Here is an 18,595-nt window from a genome sequence, read left to right on the forward strand (position 1 = left end):
CCAAGTGAAACAGCAAAAGCTTTACCGTAGTAATGTCTCTACCCGTTTATAGTATCGAACCACAAACTACATATGCACTGAGACCCATCATCCTAAAACAAACCCCCCAACCCGGACCATTCCATGTTTTTGAAGTGTGCTATAGTGTGCACTACTACTGTCTGGCTTCTGCTGGTAACTGTTCAGCTGGTCCATGTTGTAGAATCCGTCCTTCTGGCCAGGAGTGTCTACCGTGGCTATGACCACCACTGCTGCTGTGGTTGTGTTGCTATCAGTTTTGCATAAAAATTTTCCACACTCCCAAGTAGACTATACAGAAGTGGGAATTCTGGGTTTAACCTTAAAAAATGTATAGGCATTTTTGCCTGCTGCCTAGAGGCTAGATCTCCTGGGACTGGAGTGTGTGTGTCACACACACAAATATGTGCTCTTAACTGCTGCCTATCTGAAGACTTTTTTGTTCTGATACTGGGTCTAGACCTCATGATGTAGATATTATAAGAGATCTGCCTTCCTCCGCTGGGATTAAAGGTGTGAACCACCATTTACCTAAGTTTTTGAGAAATGCCAAAATTTTCAAACTGATTGAACCATTTTATTACTAGCAATGTTTTGAACTTCTGATGTTTTACTTTTAGTGTAATTCAAAGAAGCCAGTGTGGTGGTTTGAGGCCAATTGGTCTACAAAGGAATTTGCAAGACAGCCACATAGAGAAACCCTGTCTTGAAAAACCAAAAATCACCAATATGTTTGGAAGTCAGCACTACTTTAAAACAAAAATTTAAAACCTACATGATGTAAAAAGCCAGAGACAGGTTCTACAACTGCCAGGGCTATGTAAAGACGCAGTCTCAAAACCCTCCTCCCACCAAGAGCCCCCACTTATACCATCTACATCTATTATATGCTCACTGTAATTGTCAAGTTTATTCATAGTATTAGAAGGGGTTTGCTGTTACCTCAGAACATCAGCAGTATCTGCATATGAATTTATATGCTTATTATGTCCACATATCTATAAAACAGAATTTGCCTACTTCATTTGGCTTTAAAGGCTCTTTACAATATTGGAACTGTTGGCTTAGTTTTGTCAGTTAAACAGAAACTATGTTCAGTTTTAATACTTCTCTTTTAAGCACTCACTGAAAATGACAGAGACAGTCAGTCACCACTGAAGAATCCTCTGTTGTCAACGTCAAGACCCCTGGTATTGGGTAAGCCCAATGGCAAGTATCTGTCTTCACCACTTGCTCCTAGCAGCCCACCCCCTCTCCCTCCTGTTCCCATTTAGCCCAGGGCCAACACTGCTTGATTGCCCACTGAGTACCTTCTGCTGCTTTCATCCTTTTCTAAGATCTTAACAGGAAGGTCCTATGTAGTCAGCTATAAAAATGCTTTCTATGAAATTTTCTTAGTGGGACCCCATTCCCTTAACTGTCCTAATCTAATGGTTTTTCGTGGACTTTAAACTACTGTTTCCCTTTGTCAAGGTGACACAATTGATTATCAAAAACAACTGAAACAGATGATTAAGGATTTAGCCAAAGAAAAGGATAAAACGGAAAAAGAGTTGCCCAAAATGAGCCAGGTAAGTAAGGGCTTTTGGGAAGAAAAAGGAAACTATCTCAGTAACTTGAGACCATAAATCTCAGGACTTCCCAGTGTTGTGATCAAGTCACCTCTTAAACAGGAGGCCGCAAAATGATACCATTCAAGTCTTCATACCTCTAATCACTTCCCAGAACAGGGAGGGTTCTTGGGTGCTAAGAGATGGCAGGTTTAATTTGGAAAGGATCTTCCTGCTAACACAAGAAATGCAGGCCTAAGTTAGGAATGCTCCTGGCTAAGACATCAGTGTTTTCTTCATGCCACATACTGGGAGGCTTTAGGACCATGTTTGACTAAAGCATGCATGAGTAGGTATGCATGAAGGCCAGTGGGTTTCCTCTACCTTCAAGTCTCTCAATCAACCTCAAGCTTGGCAGTCCTTGGTCTTCCCAGCTTTACATGGGTGGAACTTTCATTTTGTTTCTTATATATGTGATGGTTAAGCCACCCAGAGCTGTCCGCATCATTTTGCTTTGATCCCCACCTGCTTATCTCCTAAGCGCTGGATTTAAAAGTATGTGCCACATGCCCCCTTTCCACTAAGAAGCAAATGTAGCAATTTTGTTGCGACATATATTTTCTCAGAGATAATCAACACAACACAAACCCTAAAGCCTTTCTTATTTTCTGCACGTGGGACCAGGAACTAGCAGTAAGCACCTGCTGGTAAGGCAGGAAGATCACAGGTTGCAGGACAGTCTTAAATGCTACACGCTTTTCTGATAATGGAAAAATTATACTTTCTATCCTCATGCTGTTTTATTGGCTTTTTTTTATTCTAGAGAGAATTTATCCAGTTCTGTAAAACTTTGTACAGTATGTTCCATGAAGATCCAGAGGAGAACGAACTGTACCAAGCCATCGCCACAGTAACCACTCTGCTACTACAGATAGGGGAAGTGGGCCAGCGAAGCAGCAGCTCAGGAAGCTGCTCCCAGGAATGTAGTGAGGAGCTGCAGGCTTCGGCTCCTTCTCCTGAACAGGACTCAGTTTTTGTTGAGACTGGGAAGCCTCCCCAAGACCCTCGGGCCTTTCCGGAGGCAGGGGAAGGGGACTGGACTGTCTCGCTGGAACATATCCTGGCCTCACTTCTCACTGAGCAATCACTGGTAAACTTTTTTGAAAAGCCACTCAACATTAAATCCAAACTTGAAAATGCCAAGCTCAACCAGTACAGTCTCAAAGCTTTGGAAATGAGCCATCCACCACAGCCTGAACTGAAGCTGAATAACCTGTAGCCAGGAGTTTGCTGGAGCCCACCACACCAAAGCATGGACTGGACTGTAGTCACTGTCCACATTTCAGTCTAAACAGGGAACTCGACAAGCTGAGTATGTGGGCAACGAACCTCAGACCGACAGCCAAGGAATTGCGGCAACTCCCAGTCTATTTATTAAGAGGACAGACAGGTGGAATGCCTTTTACACTGTGACTATCAACTTTGCTGAAACTGAAACTAGTGTTTCTGCTGTGATCCTGGTTTTGCATTTACCCTTTGATGGACAAAAAGATGTCATGGTAACCAAGAGACATCAACTCCAGGCTCGCTTTCCACTGGTTATGGGATTGGTCAAGAAATAAGCTCACCAAGATCCCAGAACCATCGTCTGCACAATTGTATTTGGCTTTTTTTGCACTAATTTTGTTTCAATGCTGGTAATTGAAACCATTTTAATATATTTCGTTGTATTCACTTTGTATGTCCTTCCAAAAACATGTGCAAAACCATGCTTTCAATGTTGGCCCCCAAGGTTTTTAATAAAAAAATCTTTTTTTTGTAAAAACAAAAACAGCACTAAGGAAGCATGCAGATCTGAGTTTGAGGCCACCCTGGTCTACAAATCGAGTTACAGGACAGCCAGGGCTGCTACAGAAAACCCTGTCTTTTGGGGGTGGGGGGAGAAAACAAAAAAGAGCCTATAGTTATACTCTTAAGAATATATAGCATATTCCAGGGAATGAACTGGACTGGTTGGCAAAGATGGCTAGAAGACTGACAACACAAAGTTTCAGTATCATGTACAAGTTACAACCTCAAGCCTTAATCTTTACACACCTGGGAGTATGTAAGACCTAATACTGTAGCTTCTTTGCTAAAACACAGACAAGCTAGGCATGGCGGGTGATGCCTTTAATTCCCGCCCTTGTGATGTTGAGGCCAGCCTGGCCTACAGATTAAGTTCCAGGACTACAGAGAATGTAGAGAATGTATCTTGAAAAAAATCAAAACCACAATTGATTTTTATGAAAACACGTCACATAATCCCGATTTCCCAAGTACCCAAAGCAGCAATTAAATAACTCCCAACAATACTCTTTAGATCCTATTCTAAACACTACCAAAAATTCCCCCAGTGGGGCAAACAACAAAAAGAAAAACCAAAACCTGAAGGCTGTTCTCCAACTTTATTTGAGATTCAGTAGGTTAGTTCTCATCCACATTGACTGTCTGTAGATCTGAAATGCAGAAGAGACAGCCAATCAGCACTCATACCTGTCCCGTCTTTTAGAGCACCTGTACGAACTCCATTATCTCCCCCACATTAAGACAGTCTTAAAGGTCTGATAATTTTGCCCACCACTCATCTCACTGAAAATAGTCACCAAGATTCGATGAACAAATTTAGGGTTGAAAGGTGCTAATAATTCCCTCCTATAATTTCAACAGCTTTGTCCCTCCTATAATTTCAACAGCTTTGAGAACAGCATGAAACTTACTTTTGAATGTGGTAACAGGCACGTAAGTTACCAACGTGTAGAGTTTGTTTGGTGAGTCCTCATCCTCATTACGTTTTCTGGACAAACGTACCCGGATACGATATGGAACATTCCTAATAAAACATAAATGTGCTGCTAAGGTCAATGCTTCCTTTCAGAAAGCAGTGGCATTCACACCTATTCCTGCTTCTTAATGCTCTGAAAAACTTATCTGACCATGAAAATAATTCCCAGGTGAATGAGCATCAAGCTGCTATCTTAAGATGACATGCTTGTTAGGATTCACCAAGGCAGCCACCACGACAACCGATTGTTCTTAGGCAGAAGATGGCTGTCATCAACAGAAATACTCATTAATCCAAACAAAAGGCACAATCCCCTCCCCTTTCAGAAAGGGAATAGCTGATTCATCTCCTTTCCTCATCTCAGGACATGCTAGGTTTTCTTAGGCCCCAGACTCCTACAAACAAGGCTTCTCCATGCCCTGTGACACCACCCCTTACCTTAAGGTAGACACTGTAGTTTCTTTTGCACAATTTTCTATATAGAGGGTCCCAAGATTAAATACTTTCTGCAGCAGTACCCCCTTCCATCTTGTACTCCCCTTTAACGGGGACTTCCCAAACTTGGAATTAATTTACATTCAGGTTGGGTAAAACTGAGAACCCTTTCATGTTATAGGACACGGTACAAATCAACCTTTCTGGGCAGCAAGATTTCTTTCTCAGGCTTAGAAACACTGCTTTTTCTGAGTGTCTCATGCTCAGGATGGAGCTCTTCAAAAGTCCCAATCTCTCCCAGATCTCACCAAGCTCTAACGCTGCTCTCTCCCTTACAGTAAAGGACACTAGCTTAGAGCTGTGGTCCCAGTATCTATACTCCGCATCCGGTAACCAAACTACCAAATCTGTCACAAAAGACTATGCAGAAGGAATAGCTGGTGCATTGTTAACAAATAACTTCGGTACCTTATTCCTTTGGCCCAGACGGCTTTATTGAGCCTGGTATCAATCCGCACATCTGGAGTCCCCATCTCCTTCATGGCAAATTTCCGGATTTCTTTGAGTGCCCTAGGAGCACGCTTCTTAAAGCCCCTGAGGTTCAAAACACAAGAATGTAAAATCAAATTACACAGAATAAACATCTTGCTCTCATAAATCAAAACTAGTCAGAAACATTCTAAAAACCAGCATCAGTACTTTGAACAAGAGGATGAAATAAATACGAAGTATTCTACAATTCTGGCACAAGATGCCATGCTTTCCCAACTTAGTATCCAGAAACCACTCCTACAACACACTCCCACAGTCCTGAAGTGCCAGGGACTGCAGAGATGGCCCAGGGCTTAAGAACACTAGCTCTTTCAGAGGATTCAGGTTTGCTTCTCAGCATCCATGCGATGCACATACAAACATGCAAGCAAACTATGTACAGAGGACAAGAACACTCTGTGAAACCAAGGCAGCCATTTACCTATATTTTAGGCTTTCAGCCAAATGAGCACAAAACCCTAAAACTAATTGGATGTGGTGTAGTGTTCCTTTAATCCTAGCATCTGGGAGGCAAAGGCAGGTGGATCTTTTTGTGTTTAGGGCCAGCCCGGTCACATAGCTAGTTTCAGGACAACCAGAGCTACACAATACAGATTAAGACCCAACGAAACAACAAAACCTACAAACTTAGCCGGGCGGTGGTGGCACATGCCTTTAATCCCAGCAATCGTGAGGCAGAGGCAGGCGGATCTCTGTGAGTTCAAGGCCAGCCTGGTCTACAGGAGCTAGTTCCGGGACAGGCACCAAAGCTACAGAGAATGCCTGTCTCGAAAAACAAAACAAAAACCTACAAACTTTTCTAGAGCATGGGGGTTGTGCTCCCATTAACTACAACACTGGAAGCTGGGCAGGAAGCCCTCAACTCCAAAATCCACAACCAACCTTTTATTTTTATTTTTTTTGGTTTTTCGAGACAGGGTTCACAACCAACCTTTTACAAAAGCCCAGTTGTATTCAGCATCTGTCTGTCTAGGTCACTCCAAGACAGACAACGTGGAACCCACCTTCTCTACTCAGTATCAGCACACGTGCAGTGTCCAAACAAACCCACTTTACTAATCTGGAAAAAACGTGGTTAGGAATAACAAGGGCTGGTCTATTGGACCCAGCTCGTGCAAGCGACCCATCAGGTGGTATCAATAATTACAAATAGGACACACCAGGAAAGAGATGGAGCAGTGAGCAATTCCAGTATTGTGGTCAGGGCGTGTAAACAAGATGCCGCTGTCACTACTTAATGGCAGTCAGCTGAATTAACAATGAAATAGAGAAAGCAGAAGACAGCTGGGAGCAAGTTTGGTTTGGAAAACGGGGGCCAATATATGAGCAAAGGATGAAGGAGGCTGGAGATCCTCGCACAGGCCTTTCCAACAGCACAAATCCCCGAAAATCATGCCCGTCCACACCCTATACCTCCTTTAGGGCTTCTAAAGAGCGCCTCTTTCCCCGAGAATCACCCAACACACGGGGCAATTAAAAGGCAAAAAATCTTCAACTCAAACTGCTTTTCACCTACTTCCCCCCTCCCGTTGGTGACCCTAGGAGGGCAAGGTCTTTATCTGCATACTTCAAAGCAATGCCCGACAGTGCTCAACGTGCCACCAACCAGAGGCTGGTCGCAAGTGGCACTTACACGCAGCAGAGACCTCACATGGAACAACACAGAAACGCCGACACAATTTCGACACGACAGAACCTGTCACTAGAGACTGAACAGCCAAGTCCAAGAAATCCTGCTCTACACGCTGGCCTCGGAATGTACGTAAATATAACTGAAGATAAATTCACAAGCGCTTCTCCTCAGCATCTCCAGTACTACAACTGGACCCGCTTTAGTACGAATCTCCATCAGTCAGAGGACCAAGAAAAACCTATTGGGGCTCAGCAATTCACAACTGCCTAGTTCCTGCAGCACAGAAGTTAGCCAAGGTTCCCCTTCACGAGCTTCTCCTCTGAGCCGTCCAGATGACCAAAACTCTGGGTTTAGCACCACCAAGCGTTCCAAGTTCCACTGTTCTGAAAGTCCCAACACGACTTCCCGTTTCCAGTTCCTAACCAGAACCGTACACTTCACAACCTGCACACCTTTAAACGACACGCGATAGGATCGAAAAAACAAAACAAACCCCGCATGCTCTCTAGGGCAAGGATCGACTGGCAGCCGGAAGGGGCTCGCGTGGGTCGCGGGCCGGCAGAGGTACTCACACGCCATGGATGCGCTTGTGAATGTTGATGGTGTATTCTCGGGTCACCACCTCGTTGATGGCAGAACGGCCCTTCTTCTTCTCGCCACCCTTCTTTGCGGGAGCCATCGCCGCCGATCGCCGAGACTCCGGTCAGCGCGGAACAAATCCCCCAAGCCGGCCCGCCCCGCGCCAGGAGAGGATGGCGCTCGATTTCAGAGCCAAGACCCCGCCGCCATACTCACTCTGCCGGGCCCAAGCTGGAAAGGACGGGCGCCAGGGATTGTGGGAAAAAAAGCCACGTCGCGAGTATAACTTCCGGGTCGGGAGGCGGGGGGAGAGGAAGTGTGGCGAGGGAAGGTCGAAGGCTGGGACGCGACGTAAAGGTAGCGCGTCGGAGGCGGAGCGAGCGGCATGGGGCGGGGCCGGGGCGGACCGGGGGCGGGGTCGAGGCTCCAGTCTTCTGACTGCTGTGAGCAGCGTCCGTGTCTGCTGTGTTTGAAGGTGGTGGGTGGGATTTAAATCCGCACCCTCAGACTGCAGGGCCAGGAAAGAAGACGCTCCTCTGTTTTACGGATTCAGTCATTCATTCGATTCTACACGTATATATACACGAATCTATAAGGTGATGTGCTTGGCAGACGGTCCCAGGTCCCTGAGACCATAACCAAAGCACCCATTTCTCCAAGTCGAAAAGGTCCACGTGAATGCTAGCCTTTTCGGTGGGAAAATCCCCGAATCCAAACAAGTCCGAACAGCCTATTCATTGGGGAGTTTCAGCAACGGCAAGTTTCAGGATCTCACAGACAAAAGACAGGCAGGCAGAGACTCCACGGTCTTACCGGAATTTGGCTAAGGGATGCTGTATATACGAATTCCCCAAGGGCAGGACTTGGCGTCTCGGATCTCAGAAGAAAACAAGTCCTCAGCCGAGAGGCCTGCCTGAGGGGTTGGGTGTGGAAGAGTGTTGACTGGGGGCTAAACACACCTCACAGTTCTGAAGACTTCTTCACGGGGCTAGAAAGAAAGACCGGGACAGGCTCTGTTCCAGTTCTTCCTGGGGTGCAAACCACTAACGGGCTCGATGGGAATGCCGGTTGGTACAGTAATTCTGGGGTGAGCTCCAGGGAATTCCAAAGCAATCTCCTAAACAGAACCACTCAAAACATTTTAAAGAGGAAATCAGGAGTGAAGCACTCAGGAGGCAGAGCAGAAGGATTGCAGATTAAGCCTGAGGCTACTCTAGGCTACTAGAGGCCAACCTTGGCTACCCAACAAGACTTGATCCCAAGTTGGGGGGGGGGGGAGAAGGAGGAAGGGAGGAAAGGGAGAAAGGGGAGGGAAGAGTAGACGGAGGGAAGGAGAAGGAAATAAAGGTGTGTGTGTGTGAAGCGAATATGAAAATATGTATCTGGGGATGTAGCTCAGTGATAGAACATTCGCTGACATTCACAAGCTCTGGATTTGATAGGCACTCACCCTCCTCCACTACAAAAAAGGAAAGCAGCCTGGTGATGAAAACAGTTCCAAAAGGAAGGAGCCTGGTGAGGAGGATGTTGCTATGATACAGCAGAGATGGAGCCTTGAGCATGTCAGCAGATAGTGGACCAGAAAGGAAAGGCACAGACAGCATTCAAAATGAAAACCAGTAGTTCAAGAGTAACTTTTTGTGAGATGGCAGTTTAGGAGAAAGACAATATCAGGTAAGGATCGCATCAGAAAGGCAAAATATCGCACAATGTATGATCTATTAGCTAGGCAAAACTGATGTGATTCTGTGACTTTTGTGAGTCTCTTATAAGCAGAGATATGCCATTCACTGTCTTCATTGTTGTGCAAACTTTGCAGTGTGTACACAGTTATGTGCTTTAGCCTATCACAAACCTAAGCTGTAGGGTACATCTCTTCAGCCAGGCTGTCATTCAGTAACAGCTGTCCTTGAGCATTGCATGACCCTATATACTTTCAGCTCTCTCCCTACAGAATGAGCCAATGATGGGAACTGAAGCAGCGCTGTTGCCCAACATCACTTCCCAGTTTCACTTTAAGCACCAGATTTTAATATTGGCCTTTTTTTTTTAAGTAAAAGAATATCAGGAAGGAAGTTGATCCCATACTTTGGGGCAGAGGAAAACATAGGTAAATAGATCATGCCTCTGATGTTCAAGAGAGAAATCTGGAGGCTGGGTTTGGATGGACTTTACTAACGAGACGAAAGAGGAGCTAGCTCTCTCTTGTCAGGGTGATGATCTGAGCATTGAGATAATAATGGTCAACTAGAAACTGAGTTTATAAAAGGCCGTAAGTTCATGACTTTGTACTAAAAAATATGAGTAATTTATGGAGTCAATAAACCAGACATGGTGCTCGCTTCGGCAGCACATATACTAAAATTGGAACGATACAGAGAAGATTAGCATGGCCCCTGCGCAAGGATGACACGCAAATTCGTGAAGCGTTCCATATAAAAAAAAAAAAAGAAAAAAAAATAAACCAGACATGCCCATCCCGGATTAAGCTAAAATTCAAAAAGAAAATTTCCCCTCCTACCCTATTTCTAATGAGTATTTCTACAGGAAAAACAAAGCTTTTTATCTGCATAATATGAATTTCATCTGACAACTAACAACATTTCTCTAGATGACTCATATTAGATATTTGTTCAGGATATTAATGACTGACTTTGAGATCTTCAGGATACAACATGAACAGAAATTAAAGTAATTTTGTACCACTAAATTTTTACCAGGATATTTTGGCAAGAGTGCAAAAGTCATGGCTAACAACTGCTTAATAAGCAGGGCCATGGTAGCACATGACTTTAATCCCAGCACTCAGGAGGCAGAGGCAGGCAGATAGATCTCTGAGTTCGAGGCCAGTCTGGTCTATAGAGTGAGTTCCAGGCCAGCCAGGATTACACAGAGAAACTTTGTCTTGAAAACACCAACAAGAAAAAGAAAAAAAAAAGCTACTTAATGGTTAGTTGACATAACTGGGTGTGGTTGTATACACATTTAATCACAGAGGCAGAGGCAAGTGGCTAGAGTTCCAGACTAGCCTGATCTATATAGGGAGTTCCAGGCCAGCCAGAGCTACAAAGTGAGACCTCATCTAAAAACAACAATAACAACTTACCATGTTGTTTGGACAAAGCAATATTTAGACAGAATATGCTACAATTTTAGTTAGTTTGTAAAATCTTAAACTAAGTGTTCCAAGTTCATACTCAATCTTGACTCTTGAACCAAGAGACTTTTATACTGTTCCAGACAGTTCAGGTCATGGTTTTTCTGGAACAAAGATGTGGTTGCAAAATAGCCATTTAATGAGCAAAGTAATGAATGAAGAGCTCAGTGATTACAATTCCCAGGATGCCTGCATTTGATGGAAAATTACACAATAGGAGTTTTTTGAGTTTATCCAAATTCTTAACACGTGTAAAATTCAGGCATAGCTAAATTCAATTAGGAGCGTAACACACTCCACCCTCTTTAATGGCTTCCAGCTAGACAATCCTAGGATAATGAATACACTGTGTCCATTAACAATCTTGTTCCACTTAGGGGTCTAACCACCAATTAAAGTATGGCTACAATCGAACTATAATTTTTTTTTCTAGAAGAACCAGATCTCTAAACCTTAGACAATGTTAAGTTTTGTTTGTTTGTTTTTTTTTTTTTTAAAAAATAGGTCATTGAATTCCATTCAGATTTCATGTTTTAAAAACAGGTTCACTTCAAGTTCTTTGCAAAAGTAAATGTTCCTCTTCATATATGCAAAATATTTTTTGTTGTTGTTGTTTTTTACTACCTACCCAATATCTGCCCTCAGGCACAGAGCAATCATGGACACACGTGTGTAGCAACTTCACGGCATCCAAAACTTGATCCCAGCTAGAGAACCAAAAAGGAGTCGTCATCATTTTACAGAAGAGGGTGAAAGTGCAGACCTATCTTGATAGAGCGTTGGAAGGAACATAGATAGCTCCTTGCAGTCAGGATGTTTGGAAAGGGAGCGGCCATCTTGGTGATTCCCAGATGCTGAGTGTTCCTAAGGCCCTTGGAGTTTTCAAAGACAGCTTAGCAACCTGGGACTCCCATCTGCATGGAGCTGTGTGTACAGCCTTCTCCAGTTGAAGCGGCCAGTCAATCCTAGCAACCCCTGGGGACTCCCCCTTTGTGGTCACACATGTTGGAACCTGTCCTATGAGTGCAGGCAGTGAGCCAACTCCGCCTGGGCTGAACTTCAGTGCTCAGGCAGAGAGGCAACCTGTGTCCACTGAGTGAGCTCTCAGGGAAAATCATTTACCATTCTATGCCTATGCATGATTGGGCACGCGTGTGATTAAGAAATTCGATGCATCATGAGAAAGAACATGTTGAGTGAACAAGGGTTACATAACCCAAACCCATCAATGGAAACACAAAATCACCTACTTCTCATTCCTGAGAGCTAACTCCTCCCTCCCGTCCTCCTGGGCCTACAAAAGGAAGCTTCACAAAGTAACCCCGAGCAATCTTGCTTGGCCCCCACTGCTGCTCTCTCTATGCGGTGTATCTAGACTGTGTATTTCTTCTGCTCCCGAATAAGACCCTGGCTAATTCGCTATTTGTGTGTGCTTCATTTTTTTTTTAATTTTTGAACAAGACAACAAGACCCTGGAACCACTCAGTGGAGACCACCAGTACCACCAATGTATCCTCACGTTAGTATGCTGGACCTCATGAATGAGGTGGCTGTAACTGAGCAAGACCTCAGACATGCTGTTTGCCTTCTCAATGTGTGTCTGTGTACACATCTCACACATACCAGGGCACACCTTCCTTGCTGACATCACTGGGCTAAATGTTGGCAGTGAGAGATCGTGTACAATCACGAGCAACGAATGAGTGCTTTGGTGGGGAACGTCTCCATCATTTCTACAGGTTTCCAGTGTTCACAAGATTGAGGTGCTCCCAGGAGCTTTCCCAGCATTGTTACCATTTCTACAGTGAAACATTGCTTTCCTGTCACAGCTTTGAACCTTAGGATACTGGCAGACTGATGCAGCCCAAGAAGCTGCATCCCCGTACCACTTATTGTATTGTGTGTTCCATCATACTGGGGTTTGGGTCTTGAACGGCCCCCCAAAGGCCCATGTATTGAAACCCTGGACCTCAGCTACTGGGTGTGGCACAACCTTTAGCAGGTGGGGCCTAGTGGAATAAAGTTTGCTCATTAGGGTTATGGGGGCATGTCTTTTAGTGGGACCCTGCCTCCTTTTTCTTTCTTTGCTTCTTTGAGGTGAGCAGGTCTGCTCTGCCATGAACTCATTCCATAATATTCTGTGCTGCCACAGGCCCAAAGCACCAGGACCAATGGACCATGGGCTGAAATCTCTGAGCCCAGGAACCCACGTCTGTAAGGCTCATAACCTCACTTATTTCATTATAGTAACAGAAAACTCAAGGAAAAGAGGGTTTCTCTGTGTAGCCCTGGTTGTCCTTGCTTTGTAGACCAGTATGGGCTTTTTGAACTCAGAGATTTACCTGCCTCTGCCTCCCGAGTGCTGAGATTAAAGGTGTGCACCACCATCCTGAAATTAAAAAAAAAATGTGTGTGTGTGTGTACATACAACAAGGGACAAAGGAAATTGTACAAACTTGTTAATTTATTACAAAATCTTCACTCACAGAAAAACACAAGGAAACCTTTATACTTTTATATTTGGGAATGGAACTGGTGTCTCAGATACAAAATAATTTACACATAATCCATACAATTTTATTCTTTTATAGAAATAGGTCATTATTACAACAGCTGTACAATTCACTACACTTCCTCTTAAAATTACATAAAATCTTCTCTTTAGAAACATCTCAACATAACAAAACATACAAAAAAAAAAAAGCAAAGTGCATTTTGAAAAGGAAAATCCAATCTTCAGAATCGTCAGGGGAGATCTGTGGAAAGGTGCAGCGGCCTCACCAGGATGGCCGTCACGTGACTGGTTTCCCCGGGAGACTGCAGCCTGCCCGGTTGCCCTGCTGGCGGACTCTCTTCCCTCACGGTCTAAGAGGTCTCTAGGGGATTCTGGAGTAGCTGTGAGGTTGTGCTTTGCTCCGAGTCCACCCTTACGGTTACTATCGGTGAAGTCAACAGGAATAGTCCAGTGTTCTGTTTAGGGTGGAAAATGGCTACCAGTGGGGCGTGGCGGTGAAGAGCCACGGTCCACAGGGTTTGGGCCAGGGATGTGGCTCTGCAACTTCATTAATAACAGGCTTATCTGATTGGTGAGCTGTTTTTTTTGTGTACTCCCAGTGAAGCCATGAGACCTTATTATTTAAATAAATTTTTTAAAAAAGCCAGAAAGTGCCTAAGTTATTTCCCCTGTGCGCAGCTGTGCAAATTAAAACAAAAACAACCTTTTAAAAATAATGAAAAGAATCTCTTTATTCTGTCTCTCTCTCCAAAGACCTCTAACATAGTCCTTGACAATAAAGGAAAGACCATCAAGAGAGTGAAGGCCAGCTAGGGCTTGGGACCTGTGTCAGTCGGTAGAGTACCTGGCGCGCTCTCTCCTGGAGGCAGCGAGAGGTACCACCTCTGCAAATAGAGCAGGAACCCCCTTACGGGGGCACTTGGTTCCTGTCTAGTATGGCTGTAGCGGATGCCCGAGGACCTCGGGGCAAGGGAATCATGGCCAGTATTCCTGTTCTTTCCCCCATTCTGCCAGTGCCACACTCCAGACACATTACCATGGGGAGTTCTGAAATGTACACAGGGTGTGCCAAAGCCACGTAAACCTTTCTTCCCGTTTCCCACGGCTATTCCCCTCCCCCCTTCCATTGGTAAAGCTGGTTGCATCTGGACTCCAGTGTCAGGGCACTATCGGGGTGGCTGCTGGAGACCTGAGGACTCTGACAGCCGACTGACCCTGCGGGAAGAGCGTGGGGGCTGAGGCTGTGTGGGCTGCGTTGCGGCGGTGTAGCCCAGGGTCCCCGGCTGCTGGGAGAAGGTGGAGAGAAGGAGCGAGTCCGGCTGCTCACTGTGCAAAGATGTTGGTGCCTGTAGCAGGAAAAAGGAGAAAAGGGGTTGCGTGGCTGGCCAGTTCCTCCATTCTTCAAGCCACTTCAGTACCCCCTGGGTTTGCTGCAGATGCTATCAGATTCTGGGACGCCCCTCAGACGGCCAGGCATGTGTACCTGCCTGTGTCCTTGCCGGAGTGCATGATGGGGAAAAGCCAAGCTCTTTGACAGTACACTTTTGTATCGATTCTGGGTGGGGAGGAGAAGAGGGGTTCCTTCTGGGTCAGTGGGCTTGGGGCTGAGGCTGCAGGTAAGGTTTCCGAACCAGAGGTACATGCTATCTGTATACATCCTGTGTGTGTGTGTGTGTGTGTGTGTGTGTGTGTGTGTGTATGGCGGAGTCTGAAGCCCACATAGGTTGTGGGAAGGGAAGAATCTGCGTAGACAAATTTATGCCCCTTAAGTCGGTCCCTGGTCCTGTGACTATTTCAAATACTGCCATTTTCAAGAACCTGGAAGGAAACTTCATGATTGGAAATGCAAAAGCTTCAGCTGGTTAGTCCGACTTTGAAAGTTCCGCTCTCATTTTCCGCTCTTGCCTACAAATAAATGTCCCTCTCCAATAATCAGCGCCCCAGCACCACCTCTGAGGCCTCCCAGCACGCCTCTCCCTGACCTTAGGCTGGGCTGTCGGTGATCTTGCTAGTCGGGTCTGCCAGAAATGCCTCTGAGCGTTTCTCCAAGACGGCTTCTCCACCGGGTTGCTCTCTCTCTTTGTACAATCAGAGCCTGAGAGTGTTCTGTGCGAGCCCACCTCCCCGCATGCGCTCTGAGATCCCCAGGTCACGGGGGGGGGGGGGCTGGGATAGCTGAGGAGCTCTTTCCTCTCTGTTTTGTCTCTAGAAGCAGCAGGTATTTAACCTTTCCTGTTCTCGCATCCACCCCCTTTTCTCTCTTCCTCATTGTTTCGCGTGCCAGATTACGTCCTTGTCCTGAGAGCTGACGAGATCCACAAAGTCGAAGTCGGAGTTGACACCCACCTTTCACTGTGGGTCCAGCCAGGGGGATTTGAAAATTAGACCACAGCTGTTTTAACAGCTTTGGAACCGAGCAATATCCCAGGTCTTTAAGGATGCGGTCGCCACCTCTGCCTCACCATTCTTAAGATGTCTCAGCCACTGCATGTTGTCTTTTGGCCTCAAAGATGCCAAGCAGAGCAAGTAGGTGGTCCTTATCAGGGGAAGTCCACAAGGTAGGGTGAAGGATGAGCTAGAAGGGTACCCTTGACATGTGTGAGGGGAGGATGGAGACCTATGAGAGCTTCAGGAGGGACAGTGCTCCTATCTGAAACCCCAGGCCAGCCCACCCTTCCTCCTCTGGTGTGCGTGATGCTTGCTTGATAGTGCTTTCTGCTTTCTGAATAGTGTATTTGTGAAATGTACCCCCAGTTTTCACAGCAAATCTTTATCTCACGCGGTAACATATTTACCTAAAGTAGTAAGTGTGTTTTTAAATGAACGTGGTTTAATTTTATACTTCAATACACTAAAACGTACGGCAAAACCAGTCATTAATTTTTGACTTTTTTTTTGTGAAAATATGAGCATATCAAGATGCAAAACTGTTAAAAAATTACCTTTAAATAGATATTTTCGGCATACCATCGAATGAAGCGTACTGTTTACCTATTCTTAATTTCCATACTGTACATTAAGCATTAAAATTAACCAAATATGAACTTCTCTGAGGTTGATCTCTCTACTAGGGAAGAAAAAAGCCCTGCAGAAGTCGAATGTGGAACTCATCCTTTGCTCATTAAAGCCGCTCGGGTCTCCCTTGGACCCCGCTGCTCACCTACCTGCAGGTAGTGCGGTGGCTGCTGCTGCGCCTGTGCTGGCTGAAGCGGTGATGGCTGGGACGCGGGGAAGCTGGGATGGAGTACCGCCTGCCCCATCAGCAGGACAGGGGTGGAGGCACTGCTGCTGGCGGGGTGCGAGTCTGGACTTGGAAACATGACCTGGCTCTGTGAGTACCTGTTTCATGCAGGACAGATAGAATAAATCCTCTGAGGAAGAGAAGACACTTGACACGGTACTAGAAACACCAACTAGAGGGGCTGGAGAGATGGCTCAGCGGTCAAGAGCACGGGTTGCTCCTCCAGAGGACCTGGGTTTGGTTCTCAGCACTCACGTGGTGGTTCATAATCACCTGTTACTCCAATTTGGGGTATCTGAACCCTCTTTTACCTTCTACAGGTACTACATGCATATGGTGCACAGATAAACATGCAGGCAAAACACCCATATAATAAATCTTTAAAAATCCCTTAATGACAACAATAGAAAAAAATGGGTCAAGTAGACTTCATTAGAAAATGTGTACATCAAAGGGAACTATCCATGGACAGAAAAGTAATTCAGGGTATGGTAGAAAAATCTCTCTCCATCATACATCTGATAAGGGATTGATATTGAGAATATATAAAAAAATGCCCACAGCTATACCAATAACATCCTAATAATACCCAAAGAGCCCAAACAAAGTAATGGACAAATGGCTTGGACGGTCCTTTCCATCCAATGAAAGGATACAAAGGCCATGGGGGCTGGAGAGATGGCTCAGAGGTTAAGAGCATTGCCTGCTCTTCCAAAGGTCCCCAGTTCAATTCCCAGCCACCACATGGTGGCTCACAACCATCTGTAATGAGATCTGGTGCCCTCTTCTGGCCTGCAGGCATACACGCAGACAGAATATTGTATACATAATAAATAAATATTTAAAAAAAGGATACAAAGGCCAATAAGCAAAAGATACACATAGTAATTAGTCAATAGGAGGATGCCAATCAAAACTGAAATGAGCTATCCATTTATCCACTCACGCCATTATGATGAAGATATACATACATATATGTATAAATTTTGATATATACTATGAGTAACCTTGAAGACATTATATCTATGTGTATGTACATGTACCAGAAAAAAACCCTTGTTATTAAAAATGTGGAAAAACTAAACATTCTGTGTAATGTTGGTGAGAGCGTAAAATGGTACAACCATTCTGGAAATCATTATGGAGACGCCTCCATAATCAAATCAAATCAAAACATGGCATTTCTGGGTAAGATGGCATATTAAAAGCTACCTCCATGTTACTTGGTGAGGGAGAAGAGTCAGAACAAGAAAATGTAGTCTGCTCCAAGGAGAGAAAGAACTTTGGGAGTTCATAAGCAGTGGGAGCTGGAAAGCGTGGGGAAAGAGACAGGATGGGTGATGCACCGAGAACTACGCGGCCGAGTTGAAACAGCTCCAGTCGTGTGGCTCTGAGGTAGACCAGAAGCCTCATTAAAAAGCTGATAATGTAGACAGCCATGAAATCCTACCTGCAGCACAAACCCACAGCTCTCACAAGTCCAGGTCCAGTTTCAGGTTTTAGCGAGTCTGATTCCTCCAAAGGACAATTCAGCAGCGGGGAAGAATTCCATCTTGTCATTCTGGATGTCTCAGAAAGCAGTGGCCAGGTCCCATTTCAGAGGGAACTAACTTACTGCTTAAAACTGAGGTAATCCTGGAGGCTCCCCCAAACGGGGCAATCCATAAACCAGGGAACCTGACTTAATCTCCTGCAATCCCAGGGCCAGAGAGATGATCTGGGAGGCAGTTACAGAGAACAAGAGAGGCTAGATGCTGACAAGCTGGAAGGGGTGGGTGGCAAGAGACTCGGCTCAGGCAGTGAGAGCATCGGGTACAGCAACCCTGGACTCTAGGGCCAGAAGCACACCTTCTCTACTGAGAACAACCCTGGGATGAAGAGCAGAACCCAGAAGGACCAGTCTCTAGAGACACCTATCTGCTGCGTCTGAGGTTCTACTGGACTATTCGACATCTACCGCTACATCCTTCCGGCTGGATGACCAGTACACAAGGCTATTAGAAAGGACAGACTGGTCTTTCATGTGTACAGCCCTCAGGGCTGTGGCTGCTTTCCTCATTCTTAATGTACCCGGGAGATTCTTCCCCAATA

At 45.3% G+C, this 18,595-nt stretch overlaps 3 protein-coding genes and 1 non-coding gene across 10 annotated transcripts in view; 2 read left to right on the forward strand and 2 right to left on the reverse strand.

Annotated features, from left to right (window-relative positions):
• Tbc1d8 (TBC1 domain family member 8) overlaps positions 1-3,404 on the forward strand; it is a 105,953-nt gene extending 102,549 nt beyond the window's left edge. For 3 of the 4 annotated variants that reach the window (XM_050134615.1, XM_050134617.1, XM_050134618.1), the window contains 3 exons: positions 1,138-1,227; positions 1,492-1,589; positions 2,392-3,404. In XM_050134615.1, the coding sequence (XP_049990572.1) occupies positions 1,138-1,227; positions 1,492-1,589; positions 2,392-2,847 (644 nt within the window). In that variant the 3' untranslated portion in view covers positions 2,848-3,404. The remainder of the gene's footprint in view (positions 1-1,137; positions 1,228-1,491; positions 1,590-2,391) is intronic. The other variant, XM_050134616.1, reaches the window with a different exon arrangement.
• Positions 3,405-3,998: 594 nt separating this feature from the next.
• On the reverse strand, positions 3,999-7,788 carry Rpl31 (ribosomal protein L31). The gene is made up of 4 exons (XM_050134619.1): positions 7,585-7,788; positions 5,296-5,421; positions 4,328-4,440; positions 3,999-4,066 (listed from the first exon to the last, which is right to left on the reverse strand). Exons 1-4 carry the CDS (start codon positions 7,689-7,691, stop codon positions 4,035-4,037), a joined length of 378 nt encoding a protein of 125 aa, XP_049990576.1. The 5' UTR covers positions 7,692-7,788; the 3' UTR covers positions 3,999-4,034.
• Positions 7,789-9,925: 2,137 nt separating this feature from the next.
• On the forward strand, positions 9,926-10,032 carry LOC126497026 (U6 spliceosomal RNA). Its single transcript, XR_007590510.1, has one exon. It is a non-coding gene; the product is annotated as a U6 spliceosomal RNA (small nuclear RNA).
• A 3,178-nt stretch (positions 10,033-13,210) lies between these two features.
• Positions 13,211-18,595, reverse strand: part of Npas2 (neuronal PAS domain protein 2) — a 185,840-nt gene continuing 180,455 nt past the window's right edge. For 3 of the 4 annotated variants that reach the window (XM_050134744.1, XM_050134746.1, XM_050134747.1), the window contains 2 exons: positions 16,428-16,602; positions 13,211-14,609 (listed from right to left, as the gene is read on the reverse strand). In XM_050134744.1, coding sequence (XP_049990701.1) covers positions 14,430-14,609; positions 16,428-16,602 — 355 coding nt within the window. In that variant the 3' untranslated portion in view covers positions 13,211-14,429. The remainder of the gene's footprint in view (positions 14,610-16,427; positions 16,603-18,595) is intronic. The other variant, XM_050134745.1, reaches the window with a different exon arrangement.

This window comes from Alexandromys fortis, unplaced genomic scaffold (assembly GCF_014885135.2).
Source record: "Alexandromys fortis isolate MF-2015 unplaced genomic scaffold, M_Fortis_MF-2015_v1.1 scaffold_20, whole genome shotgun sequence".
In the NCBI taxonomy this organism is placed as follows: domain Eukaryota; kingdom Metazoa; phylum Chordata; class Mammalia; order Rodentia; family Cricetidae; genus Alexandromys; species Alexandromys fortis.

What these genes read in the sequence shown, in the direction of transcription:
- Rpl31 (XM_050134619.1), bottom strand. Translation starts at nt 7,691, where the DNA reads ATGGCTCCCGCAAAGAAGGGTGGCGAGAAGAAGAAGGGCCGTTCTGCC. An exon ending in CACAAGCGCATCCATGGCGT is followed by an intron (nt 5,422 to 7,584) that starts GTGAGTACCTCT and finishes TTTGAACCTCAG; the next exon opens with GGGCTTTAAGAAGCGTGCTC. An exon ending in GTCTGGGCCAAAGGAATAAG is followed by an intron (nt 4,441 to 5,295) that starts GTACCGAAGTTA and finishes ATGTTTTATTAG; the next exon opens with GAATGTTCCATATCGTATCC.